Source organism: Falco rusticolus, chromosome 5 (genome assembly GCF_015220075.1).
Source record: "Falco rusticolus isolate bFalRus1 chromosome 5, bFalRus1.pri, whole genome shotgun sequence".
Lineage (NCBI taxonomy): Eukaryota > Metazoa > Chordata > Aves > Falconiformes > Falconidae > Falco > Falco rusticolus.
Genome location: NC_051191.1, coordinates 61,368,942 through 61,391,835, shown reverse-complemented (window position 1 = coordinate 61,391,835; position 22,894 = coordinate 61,368,942). Strand labels below are relative to the sequence as shown.

At 43.0% G+C, this 22,894-nt stretch overlaps 1 protein-coding gene across 3 annotated transcripts; it reads right to left on the bottom strand.

Annotated features, from left to right (window-relative positions):
• Positions 1–3,138: 3,138 nt before the first annotated feature.
• On the bottom strand, positions 3,139–21,478 carry NFYB (nuclear transcription factor Y subunit beta). 3 transcript variants are annotated; one of them, XM_037387463.1, is made up of 7 exons: positions 21,343–21,478; positions 11,845–11,938; positions 11,249–11,379; positions 9,223–9,420; positions 7,125–7,206; positions 4,814–4,893; positions 3,139–4,603 (listed from the first exon to the last, which is right to left on the bottom strand). In XM_037387463.1, exons 2-7 carry the CDS (start codon positions 11,936–11,938, stop codon positions 4,571–4,573), a joined length of 618 nt encoding a protein of 205 aa, XP_037243360.1. In that variant the 5' UTR covers positions 21,343–21,478; the 3' UTR covers positions 3,139–4,570. The 3 variants fall into 3 exon arrangements, with proteins under 3 accessions (XP_037243360.1, XP_037243359.1, XP_037243358.1); XM_037387462.1 differs by having other exon boundaries at positions 21,315–21,404; XM_037387461.1 differs by lacking the exon at positions 21,343–21,478 and adding an exon at positions 20,005–20,435.
• Between the last annotated feature and the right edge of the window lie 1,416 nt (positions 21,479–22,894).

Below are 22,894 nucleotides of genomic sequence, written 5' to 3'. Positions count from 1 at the left end.
AGCTGTGTACCAAGGCAGGGCAGGGAGCTGCTTTGTGTTGCAAACATCCTTTATTTGCCCTTTTATTGAGGACAAAGAAGATACCTGTGAGAACAGTTTAGGAGCAGCAGGAAAGCGCTTTACTACCTGTTACCTAAGCGGAAGGGGAGGACTCATGCTGTACCCAGTGATTTCTGGAGAAAAGTTTGTCTGCACCCCTGAACAGGACCAAAAGCCTGGGCTGATTCGGACCAGGAGTAAACTGCTGCTAAACCTGTTTGCAGTGCACTGTCATTGACGTGCCATCTGGGGGTGACCACTGAGTGGTTGAGGTTTGTTAGCCAGAAACCTTTCAGGCAGCTCTGTCCTAAAAGTCAGCTGCCATCTCCGATACTGCACACAGGCTGGGCCAGGTTAAGTATTAGGCACACAGATTGGATTAGCAACCTGGTGGATGCTCCTCTGCCCATCAGATTAAAACCCTCCACAGTTTTTTCCGTACTAAATCAAATCAGGTACCATTGCTCCCAATGAATGGATCCTCTGGCCCAAGCGTGCTGCAATTCCAGGAAACAACCCTGGCCCTTTGCCTAGATTTCCTAAACCAGTGTAGCCCAGTCGCTCTGAGATGTTGTGTGCACTACCACACCTCTCTCCCTGCCTCCACAGCCATGTTTGGAGACAGTGTATAAACATATAAACATGCAGTTTAATAAACTTGTTGCAGCTGGCACCAATTTGTAAACTGTTATGTGTAGGAGCAAAATGCCTTCCACTCCCAGTAGTGTTTGGCTTTGGATGCCAGCACAAGCTGAACTGGCACTGAGTTTCTAGAGCTTTCCATTAAATTTTTTACATACTGAGGGCCAGAGGTGATGTTACAGTCCATTATCATGCCAATGTCACAAATCAATAGGTAAACAGATCAATATTTGGTTGCTTAAGTATAATCTTTGTAACATTTTAAAGGGTGAAGCGTGAATAACTATGCCAACCCATTTGAAAGTGGAATGTAAGGGTAACCCCCATCCACATTATTAATACTTAACTTGTTCATATAGGGCTGCTTGGGCCTTATATAAAATATAGCTTCCCTATAGCATTATTGGTCTTACAATCTTTATACAGATGAGGTTTTGGGTTTTCTTTTCCATGTATAAACGTAAGAAAATTCACTTCAAATCTGAAGATAAAAACTTCCTTTCTTCTACTTTACTCAGTACAAATCCAAATTGAAAAAAAAAAAAAAAAATCTAGCCTGCACCATTTGGGAATGCAGTGCTTCACTTAAAAGCAAGCTGTCTTACTGCTGTAAGTGTAACTGAAGCAGCCAGTCTATGTGACTTAACTAGAACATTAATCGCGTTCAAAGCTTTACAAAATGAAGAATTTTGTAGCTATAAGCAAGGCTGCTGCCAGCTTTTATCATGACAGCAAGGTGCTGGGGAGAATACTAGCCTTTGGCTCGCCCCTTTGCTCTCTGTGCTGCTTCGCACTGAGGAATCTCCTGTGCATGTACAGTTATCCATACGCCTCCCCTCCTGCCAAAGGCAAAAGAGACAATCACCTACATAAACATGTTTACCACATGTTAATGAGCATCACCTTGAAACTTTGCAATAGGAACCCTCTGCTAATCTGACACAATTCACAGTGCATCCAGGGTGCAGTTCAAGGAAGACAGCTATTTAAAGTATAGCCCACATAATTCAGACTGATTTTTAGCTACAGGCAGATAAGCATGGGTCAGTAGATATTTAGGATGTACTGCCCCACGCCAAGACTCCCTCTGTGTTCTGGCTACATGATCCAGCCACATACTTTAGAGTTCAGCATAGAACAGAACAGAGGAATAAATAAAATAAAAATGCATACGTACATCTGCAAGACTGGTAAAAGCAGAACCTCAGCTCTCATTAGGCCTGTAATGAAATTGGGATGTAGGAGAACACCATCTAAATTAGCTTTTCTCCTAACCACATTTTTAGAGAGAAGTGTTTCTGTGCTTTTAAAGACACCATCAGCACTCTAAAGAATGATCTGAAGGACCAAGTCACAAAGAAATTAATTTAAAAAAATAATGTAGTAAAATTTACTTGTGTCACAGAAAGTCACCTAAAAAAAAAAAAGGAAGTTCCTGTGCTTGGAAAAAGATCTTTGAACATCACTGCTATTTCAAGGAGCCTCTCTCCAAGCTCAGCTGTCTGAAGCTCAATTTGTGGTTAAATTCAAACAAAACACTCAGAACCAAAGACTGCAGTTTTGTAGAAGCAGATGGGATACAGCAGGAATGGCTGCTCTTGGTTTGGGTCTAAGCTACTTTTAAACTTTGAGTACTTAGAAACAGAAATGTGAGAACACCTATCAGCTGTTAAACAAAAATAAAGATTCTGCAGTGGTAGTGCTACTCCTAATATAAATTAGGCAAGTATTTCCTCAGATCACATTTGTTTTACCAGCACTACAGGACTCTACAAACTTTATTAGGTGAATGGTTTCAGAGCGAGATCAAAGTGCTGCACTATTACTTCTACATGTGTATCTCCAGGAAGTGAACAAGCAAGGTGGTTGCAGGTTTGTCCCTGGACTTCAGGGGGTGAGGGGGAGAAGAAAAAAAAAAAAAAAAAAGACAGACCAAAGCAGCAGGATCTCCCCTTCACTCACATGACGGTGTGTAAACCACAAACTCAAAACACTTTAACCTAAACTCACAGAAGAGATGGCAGACTGAAAACCATAGCTGGTTTCAAGTAAGTGTGACAGACGACCTCAGTTCCCTTCCTGCACATCCAACTGCCAAATCTCCCCTAGCTTCTCCTTAGCTGAGATCACAGCTTTTTCCATTTCAAATCTAGGAACATCAAGAACAGGGTATAACGGCCTGAAATAAATGCAATACAAACAGAAGGGGCTCATGTAGGGATTGTGTTATTCATTTTTTTACATTTAATGAAAAATTCCATTTGTTCAGTCATAGCTGCTGAAGAATGACAGACTACCACAAAATCCAGAACATCCTCCCAGATTGCCACAGAATACACTGGATCGCCTCCAGAGGCTCTGCCAGTGTGACGCTGATTTGTAAGAAACACTGTTCAAACCTGCACATACATAAAAGTTTTTGTTCAGCAAAGAACTGGCTATTTCAGAATTCTGGGATGTCTTGGTTTAACAGTTTAATATCGGGGGGGAAAATAGCTTACTTTTTCTTAACAAAAAAAAAAAAGACAAAACCAGCAAGAAGTTATATGGCACCAGATTCAAGATGTGGTTTGCTTAAGTTAATGACAGGTATGTGGAAAGAGAATTATTATTTTACATTTCAGACCACTGAAAACAGTAAAAATATCAAAGGTCCCAAAATTCAGTCTGAATAAGATATATTACTAAAACCACCACCCCTATCCTAACAGGCTAAGACATTGCATCTAACAAAATTACCCACCCAATTATTAAAGAAACAGCAACGTTACTAAGAACAGCTCACTAAATATACAGAACTACACTACCTAGGTAGAATTTATTGCAAAACCAGGAAAGACTGCAAACTAGAAGTCTGTCTTCCATTTTAGATTTGTATCACTTGTTCGAGTTTCAGTCACACACACACACGCAGCCTGTACACGAAGTTGCTAACACATTTGAGTTCCCACAGTCTCACAAGAAACCTTAAAACATTTCAGTAAAAAGTTAAAATGAGATCTTTTACCACAAGGACTATAAAATCCCGCCCCCCCCCCCCCCCCCCAAATTTCTAAGTTTTGGATTCTAAAAAACATACATAAAAAAGAAAGAGTTATTTCAGTAGTACAAAGACTACCTTAAATATATCAAAGAAAGTCTAAAGAGAGTTAATGCAACTGGAACAAAAAAAAAAAAACCAAACCCGACCTGCATCACACAGTCAGTGCTTTCATCAACACTGCTGATAAGCTCCAAGTCTCTAAATGTAGTAGAGCGTTGGTTGTTTTTCATTTAACTTTTAATTCTGAGGTTACATTAAAAAAAAAAAAAACAGTTGTAGCGATTCTTTTGAGCTGCTAGTTTCATGAGGAAAAAGTCCCTTTCAAAATTTCAATAAATATGTTGACATGTAAAGTTAGTTGAGGTTGTCATGCAAGACAAGTTACATAACCAAGACCAACTCAATCTTTATAATAAAGGCAACTTGCATTCAAAAATGAACTTTACCCTTACAATTTTATTCAAAGGGTAAACATGAATTAACCCAGCTGTTTACCTGAATTACAAAAGTAACATGATTCAATATGAAAATAAGAAACTGTCTACAAATCTCTGACAGTAATAAATTGCAATATACAATGCATACAGGAGTTATACAGAGCAACAAACTCTTGTACAAAACAAAAATACTTTAATACCTTTAAAATCCAATTTTTTTTTTTTAAAATCATCATGAAAAAGATTTGAGTCAGAACTCACACCTCAATTAGTCAAGCTTCTGGTAGCTACATTACAGCTATTTAATATACAAAGAGAGAAATCTCTTCACCAGTCATTAAAACTGCCTCTTCGTCAGAGTTGCACAGCTTTTCTGTTTCATGATCCCAGATACAAAGTTTTCTTCAAATCATGAGAACTGAATTTGTTGAACACCAGAGATCTAGAGAAAGAAAATGCAAGCTTACATTCAAATGCACCTTTTCTGAAACCGCACTGCGGCTAGCAGCCTTGAATTGTTACAGTGTTGGAAAGTCATGACAGCCACCACAAAGAACTAAGTAAAATTAATTCTCCTATTTCAGAACAGGGCAGCTGAATTAGCATTTGAATTTTAGCAGCAGAAGGGAGAGCAGGGGATGCAACACAGTACCTGTTGATACGATGTTGTGTAGACCATAACATTCTGCTGTTGGCCATCTGTAGTTATTAAACCTGCTGGCAACTGGTTAGCTGAAAAAGAGCATTTTAAGAAAGTTAGACAGGAACTGCAGGATACAGAGCCTTGTTGGATGTGTCTGTCACCATTAAGTAACATTTAATTGTGGTCTGCTCCAGGACTACGGAGCCATTCCTCTCCTAACAGCTACCATCCTACACTGTGTGTAGACACACTTTTTACCGAGTGGTACAAGTAAACCAGTTTATTCCCATTAGGAAGAAACACTTAGGAAGCAATAGTCACATTAATTTTACATCAGATAAACTAAGAATGCACCTTGTCCTTCCCCTGTACGTATCTGAAGCAGAACATGCAGTGCTGTACACTGGCAAACGGAGTGGAGTTTGCCATCCTGACCACTGAAAAAAGCAATCTCCAGCATTCAATATCCAAACAAACCAAGAATTGTTTGTTTGTCTAGACATAAGGTTAGCTCTTGAGCATACACACACGAGGAACACCACGGAATTGTTGCGCTTCTCTGTAAAACAGGATCCAGCAGGGACTCTAACGTGGAAGCCCTGTGGAAGGCAACAGAGATGAAGAGACAAGCAATGACCAAAAAAAAAGCACATTGCCAGAGCCTGACATCACACTGGGTGCCTTCAGTGTGCCCTTTGGGGTATGCAAAAGAGCTCTGAATTTCGTAGAGAGAGAAGGCCAATGAACAGAGTAAAAAGTACTTCTGAGATATAGAAAGAAAATAAAAGGAGTGATGCTCTAAGATAAATCTTCACAACACCACGTACATTGAGCTCTGTGACATTTAGAGTAGGTACCTTACAACTGCTACTTAGAAGCAAAGCAGCAAAACTCTGAAATTGCAAGTCACTGCAGCATAACGTTCTCTGCTAGAACCTTTTTGTGGGCAAAGAGGGGAATTCACATGAAACAAGATACTGGATGCAGATACTGTCAGAAGTTTCAGAAATGTTCTCCCTCAACTTCTGAGCTGCAGCTTACATGTTTGACATGCAAGTCAGCATACATACAAAATAAAGCTTTTGGAACAGTTACCACATATTGTCTAGCTTGGAAACTTGACAAATCAGACTCCCAACAGCTGCAATCTAGAAACCATTTAGCAACATACCCAAGATGAGTAAGTTGGGCCTATAATTGTGCTGGAGTCTTACTACTTCTGAACCAACACAGCTACTACATATGAATACGGGTACGAGTTTACTGTTTGCATTGCCTAGTCTTCAATTATAAAACTGAAATAGTCATATAAAAAAATACAGCTTTCTGTAAGTCCTCTGCAATATTTAGGTTTAGATTCTTAATTTCCAGCCAGTTTTATGAGCTCATCCTCCAGGCTAGAAGACACACAAAGAGTCTGTACTGTTTTATAAAGTCAAAGTCATCACATTGGAAGCAAACTGTGTTTCAGACCTTGAATAGGTCATTTCGGTCCTGAGGCTTTGAATTTTTTTAGTTCAGTAGTCTACCAGTGATTTTAAACAGAAGATTTATCAGATGCTTGAAAAACTAAATCTTGTCAATAGATACAACTAGAGCTATGCCTCCTAATTCTTCTGGTATCAGCTTCAAGATTATCAGCCCGTAACATTTAAAAGCCAAGGTGAAGACTACATGCAGGAATCCAGCATCAACAAAACCAACACAGACCCAACAACTGTCAGGCTTTAATTCACAGTATAAGGAAGAAAAACTACAGTGAATGCATACGATGCTCCTTGCTCTACAACTTTTAGTTGCCAATCTGTGTATTCTTTTGAATATAAGAAATACTAAGTGTTTTAGAATTATACAAAGATGATGTTCTTCTCTGGCTCATTTCTCAAAGACGAGCTCCTCAAGTCATCAAGTGGAGTTTATTTTACTTTTTCCTCAACAGTCTTGCAGGTAGAATGAATGTGGCTTAAATATGCAGCTACAGGGGGGTGGGGGGAGAGAAAAAAAGTTTGCACCTTTCATTACAAATCTGTGTTGAAGTGTACAGAAAAATACTGGCAACCAAAGTATGCATTTAACAGCTGACATTAGCTATTACTAGTCATCATTATCACTATATTACTTCATTCTGACTATAAACACTACTGATTGGGAGGGAGCACTGATTATCCTCCAGGTATCTCAAATGAAAATCTTAATGGATCACAGGTGTAACATGTGGCCAGTGCAGGATGTATTCCTCAAGTAATAAATCTGATGTCTAAAGAAAGTGCTGCTCTTAGAAAAGACATAGTAATATAATAAATTAGAAAGTATTACTTACTAAATGCTTCTTCTGTGAGCTCCTCACTTAGACCGTCTCCAGTTGTAACCGTTCCCCCAATTCCCTTTTCTCCTTTCATTGCCTGGAGAGAGAAAAGAAGTGGAGGGGAGAGAAAAGCTGTGTTAAGAGTACAGTTGGCTTGAGATTGTTTCCAGAGCCCAGGAGCTCTAGCCAAGGTTTGGAACTTGCTGAAGAGTCACTGCGCAGCAGCTGGAGTTTGAAATCCAAGACCTGTAAAACTATGGGATTTAAGAACATGCATAGTACAAGAACATACGAATGGCATTTTTCATCTTAGCCATACTCCTCAGAAACTAAAGCTCTGCAAACTAGCATTGTGTAGTTCTAAGAAGGGCTCTTGCCTCCTGCAGAAAAGTTGACGATCAGCAGCAATCCAGAAGAAGCACTTAAGAAGATTCCAAGAAATCACAGAATCTCAGAACTACCAAGAATGTGCAACATTTGCTTACAACCACACACCATACAACTAGGAGTTGACATTTAAAACCAGGATACTGGATTTCTTTTCCCACATCAAGAACTACAGCCAGAAGGCGAATCAGCACAGAAAGCCAAGGCTCCCAGTCATCTGCATGCAGTTCTAAAAGTATGATGTTTGGTGCTTTGTGCTATTACATAAGAACATCTAAGAAAATAATATGGCTATAAAAAGTATTCTCTGCAACTGTTTGATGTAGACTAAATACTAAGGAACAAATCAGAAATATTTCTCTATATGCAGTACCCTGAAGACAGAACTAGCTGGCGTGGAGGTTTAAAACTGGTGAGCAAAACACCTAATTAAAAAAAAACAATTAAACCCCAATCCCACTACTCTGCTACAATGCCCATAGCATACATATCTGCAAAAATGGTCACTTCAGAATTAAAGTAGTGTACACCCACTTCAGACTCCTCCAGAAGTACTGAAACTAGTTAGGCACTACTTGCATTTTTAATTAAAGCACATACAGCACTTTGATGGCATGTGCAACTGCTACACAGAACTGGGAAGATAAAGCACACAGCAATACTTCAGCTTTTGGACTACACCTGTTACTCAGTTATCATGGAAATGACCTTCTGGGAAATGGAAGCTTCAAGTTCTATCAGCAAATTAAATATCACTAGCAAGTCATACCCTATTAATTAAAAACATCGGTTTACAGAAAAAAAAGTCTGAAGAGCATCTCTATCTACAGCACTGCCAATTTAGACATGCCTACTTCACTCATGCCAGTAAAACCACAGGGCCATACCAACAGAGGGATCCACATTAAAAAAAAAATAAAAACGGAGGGTTTTCTTCCAGGATTGTTTTAATCCTGAACAACTTCTTCATTCAGGACTATGAGGAACAGAGGTTACTGGATAAAAATACCTTTGATTAGTTTGGTTAAATCTGGTATTCTGAGGTAAAAGAACACCAAAGTAAAGAAGCAAGCAAGCATAACTCTTCAGTCTCCAAACAGAGGAGACAGGGGTTTGGGGAGGGCAGACCAGAACAAACCCCCCCACACACACACAAAAACATCAGCACACACCAGCAGAAGCAACTTTGTCAAAAAGTTTGACTTGTACTGTGTATCTAAATTAAACTGAGGGACAGGCTAAAACTCAAAACCCACTAGATTATTAAAAAACCCTACACTGAAGTAGGTACGTTGGAGTAATGATTTACGTGGAAGCCTGAGAAAAACAACTTTTTCTTTTGCAGATCTAAAGCCCAGACAAACAATAGGCATTGGGCTAGTTCCTCACGCGATGCGGTCCAGTACAGTTTTATTGATTGAATCCAAAGATCGAATTAAGTATTCTTAACAGGCACCTTTAAAGAACAGAGTGATTTACTACCAGCAATATATTAGAGAATTTATTCAGTTGAAAGCTTTAACTGCTTTGAATCAGCAAGTCTAATCAAAATGCTTGCTTACTCCTTTTTCTCTTGATATCCTCTGGAATGCTTTTAAACATTGCATTAGTCCCTGACAATAGCTGTGAGATACTGTGCAAGTTATCCATTATACCATTACAGTGACAGGGAGCTAAAGACAAACACAACCAGGTTAAGTGAGGAAATACTGAAGTATATACCAACCTCTCTGAATTTTTGGAGGTATAACTTCAAAGGTTCAACATAGCTATCAAACCCCAAGGTAGACATGGCAAAGAGAATATCCTCTCCATTGATGGTCTTTCTTTTCTCTTGGTGACACCTCTCACTGGCTTCTGACGTTATAAAGCTGATGAATTCGCTTACACACTCCTGCACGCATTCTTTTGCATCCTTAGCAATCTAGTAAGGAAAAAGTACCATAAAATGATTAATCAAGATGCAAGAAGATTAAAAAACACCACCAACAACACAATCCCAAAGAGTACGCTACATAAAGGAAACTTCCCAAAACCTGATGATGATATACCCATTTAGACAACACCTGTATGTGAGGGAACCACTCAAAATGTGACAGCTCTGAACACCGCTGCAACATGATTTTAATTTAGTTTTACTATTTCAAGCAGTACAGCCAACTGCCAGGATCTCCTGAAGCCATAACTATGTTCTGTACAAGCTTTTACATATAGATGCCTCTCAGAATTGCTTTACTTTGTTTACATATGCCTTCTCCTTAAACCTGTTTATTACAACGCCATGGTCCACTTCAGTCCTCCTTTTTAATAGGCCCAGCAGGTCCAACCCCACTGCAGTACGTTACCACAAATTTGGCAATGACAAGTATTTCTATTCTGGCCAGATTCAGGGACTAGAATATATGCCTAGCAGCAAGCCTCTCTAATGCTTTAATATTCTGGTATAAATTTTTCAAATGAGATTTCAAATGAAGAAACATATGCCCCTGGCAAAAATAAGTAAATTTGATTATGGTTTTCAGCTAGACAAACCTAATTTACCTAACTTAAAATAACTGCAAGCATTACTCATGATTATTTGGGAAGCTGACAGGAGCCAACTGAAAGATTATTATAATTAAGATTCTTATTCTTCACGTGAGAAGAACCTATTTGTATTTAAAAAGCAATAATGAAGCAGTAACCGTATGTAGAATCTTCACTAGTTCCTCTGATATTTTCAGACACATAGGGTGAGATTTTCAGAAGTACTCATCAGCCAGCAGCTTCCCCTGCAGTTTCTCACAAAAACCTCCCTGATTTTTCAAGACAGCTCAATATCCCATATGCTAGATTTGAGAAAAATCTCATTTTGATCACTAAAAAATTATGACAATATGGACTAGCGAAGAGATTTTCACAGCAAAGATATAAATTTAACACCCAGATCTCCAGAAAGCCCTGAACACTATGAAAGTACAAGCAGACGCAAGTAAATTACATCTTGCTTCTATTTAGAGTGATCTCAAAAAAAAAAAAAGGGAAAAAAGCAATCAACTTTAGCTGGAGGAAATGTTACTGGGGCAGGAATTGTACTGGAATACAGTAGAGAAACAGCAACAGGTTTAAGATAAACAGGTAGAATGGTCAATTATACAATCACCAACTCAGCAGAATGGATTAAAGAGTCTATTCTTAGACATAAGAAATAAAATACATCTTTAAATATCTGGCCTTATCTTCCACATGGTGTAAGGCAGACTTCTTAGGTCATTTTGATATTCGGATACATAAAGATTTGGACAACAGAAGACTAACCATTTTTTTCTTTGGTATGAGAACTGTAGTTTTATTTAATCCAAAATGGTTCACTTATTCCAAATTTTATGCACCTTAATAAAAGCAAATTAAGTTTTTTAAGAGAGAATGGCACAGAAAATACTCTTACTGATAGGGGATTGTCACCAAATCTGACCCATTATGACAATTTCAGAGAACATAGCTTAGAAAAGGAAAGCTCTATGAAGAATGCTGTTCTGGAAACCCTTTAATTACAGCAGTAACTAAACACTTAAAAATTTAAGAAAAATGGACTTGGGTCTCGATCACCTCCTGCTCAGATTTTTGGTGGTTTTTTTTTTTTTTCTTTTATAAAACTTTTCTCCAATAAGCCAGGATCATTTGGAAAAATATGTTGTTCTACCAGCTCAAGTTCACTCAGAGGAAGGAATAAAACTCATTAACACACTTTCTTTACCAGACAAGGGTATTACCTTTCCTGTTTGGGGTATGGCATTTTTCATTATCCTTGCAACATTCGCAATTGGAAGATATATATCTTGTTCTCTAAAACTCTCTTTTGAGCCATTTGTATCTTCGTGGTCATTCATGCTGTCCTCTGTGTCTAATGAAATAAGGAAAAGTTAACAGAATTTGTGTGTGATAGACAGCAGGCAATAATTAAGTCAGTTTAAAATCTTACACTGAAGGACGAAGACCTTTGAAAGCACAGTGTATTAACATTGTGGAAATAATCAAAAAAATAGATGCAACACCAAGGTACCTTTATGGTTGTTTGATATCATCTTTATCACATTATGTGCAGAAATGTACATGGCTGTTGAACACCAAGCACTCTTGTCATATCAAAATAGAAACTGTTTCCTAAACACCAATTTTTTTCGTCACCACCTCAAAGGACTGTGTCAACATTGAACAATCTAACCCCCACCTTCAGAACGCAGAAAAAATGCTTTATACAGTGAAGCATTACAAATACAAACAACTGCAAATTCTTGGCTTGAAAGAAGACAGCAGAGAACTATAAAAGAGGAAGGAAATAAATAGTATTTACTGTAACATTTCTTACCATCATGAGGCTGTATCACATAGTGACTGCCACCAATGTAATCTCCAGCTATTCCTAACTGAGAAGCATCTGTTGTGGAGCTATCACCATCCATCTACAACCAGAAGAAGGAAACCTTTCAGGTATGTTTGTTACACCATTAAGTGCAGCAATGGCTGAAAAGCAGCACTTACCAACTTAAAACTATGAGACCAATTTATACAAAGCATAAATATTTTGTCATTTGAGAACAGTGTCTCTCTGTCATTACTGAGCCTTATTAACAGTGGAAACAGTGAAACTGTTTTGTGAAGCTTCCCCAAAAACTCAGCTGGAGGCACAGGCTGTGCACAGAAAAATCTGGTTCATGCAGCACATTGATAGCAATCTTGCATTATTCCCGTGAGAGTCTGACCAGAACAGGCCAAGGCATCTGTTTCTCTGAACAACCCCCAAAACCTACACCAGCTCACTGCATGTTTTTCCTACAATGATGACACCAGGTGCATCCTTCACTCATCACCCTCCGCCCAAACAGCTTTTCTCAAGCCCACTGACAAACTCCTCCTAGCCAGACCTCAGGACCAGCTATGCATCCTCATTCGCCCCCAGGCACCAGTCATTCCTAGGTGCCTTCTGCGTCATGTTTTCTTTTGCTTTCCCTGGTCCTGCGCTGCCTTGGTCCTCCGGGCATCCTTCAGTGCTCCTTTCACAATGTTCTGACGTGGTGGCCCACAAGAAACCTTCTCCCTGAGGCTTTAGACAGTCACAGTTTAATAAGTAATTTGACTGCCAGGGGAAAGAGGGAAGCCAAGAGAGCCAGCACTTCCCTCCCTGGCCAGGGACCTTTGTCCCCGGAGGCACTGACCACATTTCAGCTGGAAGAGTTTGGGACAAGCCTGCCTTCCCCGCTTCAAACAGGGCAAAGCTACTGTGATCATCAGCAGCCATTTTGCTGGTAAGTCTTAACATCTGCTAAGACATCCACTTGGTGAACAAGTAAATAGGTCTCACAGTGCTGCTCCAAACAGAGGCTGCTCAGCAGCCTGCTGCCTCTGCTCCGAGACACTGCACGTGTTACACTTCCTTCTGTGGAGATGGAAGAGGTGAAGATGCCTCCTACGCCCCTTAGAAGTCTGCACCTTTTATGTGAGGACTTGCCACAACAGCAATCCATCACTGCCCTTTGCATCCACACTTTGCCATCATACACAACATGCAGATTCACGTCCATTCTTGCAACAGCAAATGCTTCAGGCCACGTAACCTGTTGCCATATTGCATTTTTACTTTTTCAGGAATAACTGATTGCCTTAAACACTATCAGCAGGTGCTCAGCAGAAAGCTTAGACCTATTAGAAAAATCACGGCAAACAACAGTTATGCTTTCAAGGGGGCCACTTTAGCAGTGCCAAACTTAAGTCTGAATTCAAGTCTCTAGCTTTTTAAAACTTTTGGACAATCTTGACTTTTTTCCAGTTGCAGGTGCCTTGAAAATTAGTATGTTAAAAATAAACTCTTGCAAAACATTTAGTTGCCGTGCTTTTTCTCATTTAAGATGTTATTTTTGCAGTTATGTGCTTTAATAATGCTCCTTTTAGAGAGAGGAAACCATGAAAATTAGGGAGGAAGAAGGGGTTCCCACCGCATTAGATGCACAGCACCAGGTTCACCTTTGCCCTGAATTTTCTCGGCTATGTTTAACATCAAACAACACTGTTAGCATTTGCTTATCTACCTGTTCACTAGAAAACCAGGTCTTCCATTCTCATTCTACACTTCACAGTTTCTTCGCTGGACTAGCACTACCCATCCTGCCCAAGTTGTTTCTGATGAGAGCAGCTGACCTTACTGACAAGCTACACAGAATCCTGTGGGAGGCAGAACCCAGCTCATTCACTCACTGACCTGCACCAGCTGTGCGGGTACCCTGGTGTCTTTGGAAAACTACCTCTACCCCAAAAGGGTCATGTGGTCATTGTGGGTGAGACCACGCTCCTCACTTCTTCCCAGAACCATTAGCCTGAAAAGGGAGAGGGCGGGAGAAGCAATCTTGTACTATTTTTATACATGCCCAGAAATAAGAGCCGTTTAACCTCTCTCTAACCTGCACTTTGCCTGTGGCCACAGGGCTGGGTTTTACTTTCCAGCCTCTGGGCAACATCTGGTGCTACACTTGGCCACAGACGCACAAAAAACATGAGCACTGCTCACATGCCAGGCAATACTACAACAGCTGGATGTAGCCTTAGGAGCTGTGTAAGAGGAAAAAAAAAAAGTCCAAAACAACTCTTCCACCTCTTCATCATACAGAGTATTACACACATACACACTCTGGGGTTTTCTTTAAACACTTCTGATCCCTTTTGATGGGCTTCTGTAGAAGAGTTTCACTTCTTACACAGAAGCTCTGTTCAAATGAAGGGTAGCGTTTTAGGCATTACTCTTCCATGTGCCAACTTTCACATAGATTTGCTTTGTATGCATAAGGCATCCTCTTTATTGGCAGATTTGATTATGCTTTTCAATTTTCCAAAGGGTCTGCAGTTTGCTTACTAGCTTACTGTAATGGCAATGCAGGGATATCGCAATCCTGCACGTCAAGTTGACCAAAAGTGACATCACCCATCATTAAGAGCTGTGTCTCTTTCCCTTCTGCAATTTGAAGCAATTAACATTCTGCAGTCTGGTAAATCACAGAAGCTACCTCCAAAATTAAGTTAGTTTTCTGGCAGTGTTGTTCTCAAGTTTCAGCTCTCCAATCCCTGCCAGAATTTAACTCAGAATTAGGGTCTCCGCGCACTTTAAGCATTAAGTTTACTCAGCCCCAGTACTATTTTAAATGCCTTGATGCTTCTTCCCCTCTCCTTTTTCAGTCTTCCGTGAAACAGATCTTCTAAAATGCTTCCTTCCTCCAGGATTGCAATATTCCTCAAATTTCTACAGTAACATGATAATTCACTGGTTGCTGTTTACCCATCCTGCAGGCTACCCCATCTGAATGTTTATTGCCAAGACCCAACAATATTCTGTAAAAAAATACCTCCTTTTTATTCACCTAGCTCACCTTCAAAAGACAATTCCTGCCTGAATCTTTTAAACCTCCGCTGCGTCTGTATGCAGTTTTGGCCATATTAGACTAATGCGTCCTCAAGGTACTGTCTTTATTTTTATTTTTTCTGTGTGCACATTTCCATTATCTACTTACAGTATGTATTATCTCACAATTAGTGAGAATGAGCGGAAGCTTATCAACATTATGAATCTAAAATAGCAATTAGCAAAATTGACAGGAAAAGGCTTGCAAAAGAAAAAGGCAGTTCTGTCTCAGATAAAGAAAACGGGCACTGACAGCTTAACATCAACTAACATGACTTCTGTGGGTATTACTTTAAGGAAGACTTGTAGCTGCCAGGCCAACCTTGGGACAGGGAATTACAGAGAGAGTAACACCCTTCTGCGTAACGCTTAGCATAACCAGGTCCTAATCCAGGATCACAGGATAATTCAGGTTGCAAGGGGCCTCAGAAGGACTGTAGCCCAACCCCTGCTCAAGGACAGGTCGACTCCAAGCATGGAGCAGGGCTCTCAGGGCTTCATCCCACCACATCCTGAAGACCTCCATGGACAGAGCCTGCCCAGCGAGCCTCTCCCACAGCTTGGCTGGCCTCATGGTGAGAAAAGGAATGGTATCTCTACACACTGCTTCAGTCCAATTAAGTGTGGTGGAAGGACTTCAGTCACACTGCTATTTAATTCAAACTACATCTAGGCACCTGAATACAGAAACAGTAATTAATACACCATCTAGTATTTTTTTTGAACCCAATGCATGACACTAACACGACCCTGCTGAAAAACGTGCTCACTGTTATCTTAGTCATCTCATAATCAACCACATTACAATTTTTATTTCAGATGTTCCAAATTCAAGTCAATCACTACATATCTGTTTGTCAGCTCGGCACAAGGCCTGTAATACATAAAAAACACATTGCTCAGAAAATGAGAAAACACTGCTCTCAATATGCTGTTGCTAATTAATCCCCCCTTAAACCCCACCCCCCCACCCCCAACCAAACAACACCAAAAAACCTACCAAACCCACAAAACTAAACTGTGTCCCCGATGTGACTAAAAAGGCAGCCGTCCAATGTGGCATAGAAACAACACCCTGCCTACAGTAACTGCAGCCACTGGAAACCAAAGGGACAACAGCTCTCACACTGGCACATGACGCAGAAATAGCTGCTTCTCTAGATGAAAGTAGATGCTAATCTTTATGAACAGGCAAAATCCTGGGAGATCTAACACTAAAAGTTTCAGACAGGCAAAAACACAGATTTTGCTTTAGCCCCTGGAGCCGTTACAACTTTCTTTAAAGAAAAGTACCTATTCACAGGTTATATATCCCACTTGCACGGCAGTTTTCAGCATGCAGACATGGCAATGTCTTTTAATACAGGACAGCATCTCCTACACCTGTGCAACCACTGAATCACACAAGGGAGTAGGGCTTGCAACACGTTGGTCTTGTAGCACCTAGTGCATGCATCTGCAAGAAGCACTTATTGCATGTTGTACATTCCTCTTAGCCTTCAGTGCTAGGAAAACACTGAAGCCCCTTTATGCGTACCTATACTGACTGAATCAAGACTTGTAAGCTAAGCATATCAGACGTGAAAACGTGTGTCTCTGAAGTGACCATGCCACCATCTGATTTTTACTAACAACAAGGGAGAGAAACCGAACAATACAAAACACTCAACCCAAATACTCAGTGATACACTGCAAAAAGCAACCAAATACAGAGCAGCAGCAGAAAGTTTTCTGGTGGTGGTGTTTTTTGGAGGTTTTGGGGTTTTTAAAATTTCTAATGAAAAAGAATATTACTAGGAATATACAAATTAATGGATCCAGGGAAATTAACCTGAGAAATATGTCAGAAGAGAAACATTTTGTATCAAGGGCAAAGAAAATTCAGTGATAAGATGGAAGTGAATGAACATACAGGTTTACACTGACATGCGGTAGAAAAATTTTCCAGAGGCTTAAAAAAACATGCTCCATCAGCTGCCCACAACTCAAACTGTTTCTAGAATACATCGAAACTGAATTAATAAAACCTCAGTATCTCAAAGTATATCTTGCATCCTGTTTAATCATAAAAGCTCTCTTCGAAGAGCAGTACCAGTGGCTCAGTTAAACGACAGCTGAAGAATGCAAGCCCAGACCGGTTAGCACTAAGAGGAAGGGTTTAAAACTTTGATCAGTATAGAAGGCAAAAATAGAATCAAAGAAAGAAGATTTTTGTCTTCAGAATGGGGAAGTTACCTGGCAATGACTTGCCAAACTGGTCTGCTTAGGGACATGGTTCAGTGGTGGACTCGTCAGTGCTAGGTTAACAGTTGGACTCGAACTTAAAGGTCTTTTCCAACCTAAAGGATTCTATAATCCCTAAGGGGAAAAGAAAGATCTCTTCCAATTCACATGGTCACCCTGTTTCCCAAAAATTATTGCCCTACAGGAGGGACAGCAAAAAACAATATGCAATGAACTGAGGCACTTCATACACTTTCTACACAGCTGTCCCTGCCACAGAAGCAGGGCAGAAATGGTAACTAAAGCTGTAGGTAGTAACCACATCAGTCCTTGCAGATTAATTTTGACACCACACCTTGCCACAAGAGATGTAAAACTAAAGTAGTAATGTAACAGCAGAGACAATGAAGATCTGAGATTTCTGCACCTTCACTTGCTGCTCCAAAACAAAAATACAGAATTTTTAATTGAAACTACAATTTTAACTTTGTTTTTCAGTGACTTCTGGAGAACCTCATTTCTCATTGAATTCTCACCCGGCAGCAAAGCAGTGTCTCCTGCAGCAAGAAACACTAACTGGTAAATACATTCATGGGACATTGTTCCAGCAGATCCACAAAAATGTGAAGTTTATGCCTAGAACACAAACAGATGCTGCTCGCTCCCTCTCTCTCCATCTCAGGCTCCTCTAATCTCTCACATTCAGAGTTTTCCCCCACAGCAGAACTACATTAGGAGAAACAGACAGATGCTGAGAGGACCTAACAGTGTCACTGAAGCCTGTGAGCTCCTAGGCTGCACCAGGCTCCTTCCCCTGGACCATGCGGAGGAAACCTTTCTTTCCCTTGTGAAATCCAAATATTTTCACCTTCCACCGTTGTTCATCTTATAAGTCCTGGTATCATGGATCCAGCTGTGCTAAAGCATGTGGTGGCTCCTTACCAGGCTGGCTAACTGTTCACAAGCATGGTTAGCTGCAATATGTATGGGTGGACTAACAATGCATATATTTTTACATCAAGTAGGAGTGGATCAGTGATATGAAGCAAGCAGGAGAAACTGAGTTTCCACGCCTTCTCTTTTTTGGCAGTAAAAGAGAGAAGCTGGAGAGAAAAAAAACTTAAGATGAATGGAGGAATGGAGGCAGTTTTGTTGCTTTTGCGAAGCTGGAAGAGGACAGCAGTGCTGAAGAGACTGTACCAGCACCTCCTTCCTCCTGCAACACTGATTGAAAGCCCCATTATTACCTTTCCATATTAAGGTTTTGATGCTTTTCTCACAGTTTTTCATGAAAAACTAAGCTCATCTGTTTATGAAAGCAGAAATCCATAAATCCTGCCTTCTCCTTTTTTAAGTTTGATAACATTTTTAAGTTTCCCTTCATTGCAGTAGCACATCAAGTGTGCCGAGAAACTTACTAGTCTCAAGCAGTAAGGCAAGTAAGAATTTTGCAAAACTAGCTCAGACCAGGCCAGTATTTTCAGTCAAAGTTATCAGATTTGCTGACACTTCCTTTTCTTCTGCCAATGTTACTTACCCATGTTGTTTCATATGCATATAAAGTCATGTTTTGCATTTTACAAGCACCTCGCCACTAAAATACCAATTTCCAAATACCATGCTTCTCTAAAGTATTACTGCAAAACTCAGTACTGAATAGTCAAATTTCTTTCTAAGCAAAACTTTAAGTAAGGGTGAAGTGACATTAGAGATCTGCATTTGAAAGTACTAAAGGAAGAGCCTTGCAAGCATTTTTTAAATGTTGACAAAACAAGATCATTAACTTGAAAAGTTTCATAGTATTTCATGTGTGCTATCTTCACAGTATCTTGAACAATCTTTTTCACTCAATTTCTGTAACTGCCTCCCTTCATGTAATTACCACAAGTAAGAGGTTATCTATTAATAAAGTCTGAACTGCTGTAGCTGCCACGTATTAGTCTAAAGAGTAATATCCAGCATTCTTGACTTCTTTCAAATGTAATTTCATAACTGTAATGCTGGCAGCCAAGACCATATATAATCACCCACCCAATGCAGAGCACAAGACACAGACCTCAAATAATGATTCAGATTAAGCCATCTTAGGTCTCAGAATTACAAATGGATCCTCCCTTAATGTTAGAACTGTCATAAGCCACAGGCCACATAAGTGAAGAAAAACAGAAAGTAATCACTAAGCTTATTATTTGGGAACACTATGCTAATGAATATGCATAAACACAATTTCTGCATTCCTGAAAGACAATTACAGCCAAACTACGAATAGTGTCCAAAGCAGCTACTTCCATTTTGCTTTTTGCTGTTTTATTGGAGTTTCTTTTGAGAAAGGTGCAATTATTTTTTGTCAGTAACCTCTATCAACAAGATACACAAAGGTTATTACATATAAGAGAGCTCATTCAAAGGCCAAAATCCAGATTTCTACATCACTCACTGCCTATAAATATTCAGGTCATTGTCATCCGTTATTTTGCCCTCCCAAAAGCAATCCTAGCACACTAGGCAGCTTTTAAGTGACAGTTCTTTGCAGAACAAGGTATTTTCACTCAAGCCTTGAAGCAACTGGTAAAGCTAGGTGACTGATTTTCTATTGCCACAGTATTGCAGCAGCACCTAGGAATATTTCTTTAACCAGTGTACCTCAATAGCTGTGGGAACATTACTAGAAGACTTTTTTTATTGTTTTCCCATATGACTGCCTGTGAATAGCCTACACAATACTTCTTGAGAATCACCAGGTACCCAGTCTGTGGATGGAGTGGCACCTGGCACACACAGGTATGCCCAAGAACACTTGCTGAACGAACAACAGTTGCGTAGACATGGCAGAACAGTGGAGTCCCACCTCCCTCCTACCTGCCAAGCGTTACAGGATAAGCCGTGGATGCTGCCCGGCTGTGCCAGCCGATCGATCTCACTTCCTGATGCCATGCCCTTCAGCGATGCTGTTGCGCGGGGACAACGGGGTCGGGGACACACACACCTTCCTACTCACACAAACAGCCTCGAAGTCTTCCCTGCGCCTAGCTCGCATCTGTGCGATACATCCCTCACCCATCACCATCCCTTATTTTCAAGACGTGTCCCCAGTTGTTCAGCAACTTTATTGTCAGGCACTCGGCTGTGATTTCTGCGCTGAACCTGCGGGGGGAGGCCGCACTCCGCCCGCTGCCCCCCCTGCAGTCACCCCCTCCCCGAAGCGCCGTGCCCGGCCGGGGCTGCCCGGCCCGGTCACGCGGGTACTCTCACCACATCCCGGGGCCTCGCCTATACTCCCTATCCCTGCACAACACCGCCAGACCTTGGAGGGAATTTCGGCCTCAGCAGCAGCGGTGGCGGCCGGCGGGCCGGGGCCACTCTCGCCCCGCTCCCGGCCGTGGGCGTGGTGCAGGCCGGCCAGCAGCGCGGCGTGCCCCCCGCTCCCGCGGCGAGGGGAGGGCGCTCGGTGGGCCGCGGCGCTGGCCGGTCAAAAACAAAAGAGCGCGGAGCCCCCTCCGCCCCCGCACAGCGAGGCGCGGCCGCCACAAAGCCGCCCGCCCGCCATGCCGCCGCCGGGAAGAGGGGCCCTGGGGCAGACCGAGCGCGACCGGGCGGGGAATCGCTGCCGAGGGGTGGCGGCGGGCACCAGGCCGGCCCCGCGGGAGGCCCCGCGCCCCGCCAGTGCCGCGCCGCGACCTCAAGGGGCGGCCGGGCGCCCCCCCCTGCCCGCGCCCCGGCCGCCGCAGCCCGGCCCGCGGCGGACACGGCCGCGGGGCAGCCGCGCTCCCGTCTCCGCCTCCTACACCCCGCCGGCCTCCCCCGCCTAGGCCACAAAATGGAGCCGGAGCGGGGGGGGTGGGGGGGGGTGGGGAAGGGGGAGCACGTCCTCGCGCCGGCCCCGAGGGGAGAAGGCGGACACCGGCGCGGGCGGACGCCCCGCCACCCCTGCCAAGACCCCCGCCACCGCCTCCCCGCCCGCGCCGCCGCCTCCCCCCGCCCGCCCGCTCCGCTCCCCCGGCCGTGCGGCCCCCGCGCCTCCGGTCGCACAAAGAGGCGAGCGGCCGGTGGCGGGGCCCGGGGGCTGCCGCCCCCCACTTCCTGGTCCCCGCGGCGGCGGCGCGGCGGCAGCGCCGGGGCCCGGGGAGGGAGACGGACATTTCATTCGAGCCTGCAGTGGAACCGGTTACCAATCATTGGCCGGAGCCAGGCACAAACCTCCAGTGCGGCCCTGGTTGGCTCCCTCCGCAAATCGGCTGTTTGGTTGGACAGAAAATGGCTGCGAAGGAACCAGTCCCAGCGCGGAGCCCCGCTTCCCGCAGCCGGGCTGCCCTCCCTCCGCGCCGCCTCCCCGCCACGCGCGCCGGCTCTTCCCCTCAGCGCGCTGCCTCCCGCCGCCGGCCCGCCCGGCCCTGCCCGCCTCTTTTATGCGGACGGAGGCGCCCGGCCCGGGGGCGCCAGGCCCGCCCCCGCCCCGCGCCGAGGGGCCCCTTGGCCGGGCTGAGGTAAAGCCGCCTGTGGGCTGCACCTGCTGGCTCCCGGCCTGAGGGAGGGCTGACCCCCGCGAAAGCGATCTCTCTCCCGTGGGGTGCAGGGCGGTTGGTGGTGTTTGTGCGGTGGGGTCGCTGACAGGCGCAGTTTTTCCTCGGGGCTGCGGTGAAGGAAACCCTGGGAGGTGGGGAACGGCGGAGAAAGTGGCCTACCGGGCAGTGACCTGTTGCCCTTGTCCCCGTCCTGTCCCCTGATCGCTCAGGCGGCAGGGGTCTGCGGTCAGTGGGGCAGGTACCGGTTTTATAGTGTCAAGAGGTTCCTCAGCTCTACCCAAACCTGCCTTACACCTGCATAGAGGTTCATCGGCTGAGAGGAAAACACCACCCCCACCAGCCCCGGTGAATTCCTAGGTCTCACCTAGACTGAGAAACAACAGGCTGATGTTCGTCATCGAGAAGGTCAATGAAGAAGGAGGATGGCCCGTGGGACCTAGGTCCCAAACCGTTTGTTGGAACAACGCCTTGTGTGAGAGGACCTGTGGTTCTGTGTTGCCCCTTCCCTCTACAGAAATAAAATAGAACAGCAAACCTGAGAGGATTGTTTCCTGCTGGTGACACAGGGCCTAAAGAGCACATTTTCCTTTCACTTTTAGACTCTTCTGAAGAAATACGGGTCGCTGGGTGAGGATGATAGTTGGACTGACTGCTCCGCTAAGATTTATAAACATCTCTTATGAAGAATTTATATGAAACACTTCATAATCCACCAGTCCTGCCATTCACTAAAATCTGAGAGAGATTTTTTTTTCTAGGTGAAGGCAGCCAAAGACATTCCATGCATCTGCCATCAACATATGTGTATGTGCAATCTCCACAATGGAGGTAACAAGAATGTTTTTGTTTTCATAGAATCATTTAGGTTGGAAAAGACTTTTAGGATCATTGAGTCCAACCATAAAAAGCAGTTGTGATATGGGAGGAAATGGTGGCAAATAGGAGGCTCCTGTGCCGGTGCTGCAAATGGAAAAGCCAGTAGGTTGGCAGAGGTCTTGATTCAGGTGACTCCAGTGATGCCCCAGTATAGGAATGATGAGGCTCGGTCTAATCTTCCCATGCAGGGAAGCACTTGGTTTATTCAGACTCACTTTGCCAAGTGTCCCTGGATAGCTGATCTTGGAGGTGCATTCCTAGACTTTTGGGAGTAGGTGCAGTTCTTAATAACCTATAGTCATTCTTCATTACTTGAGGTCCTTGAGTATTTACTCTAAACTGATAGGAAA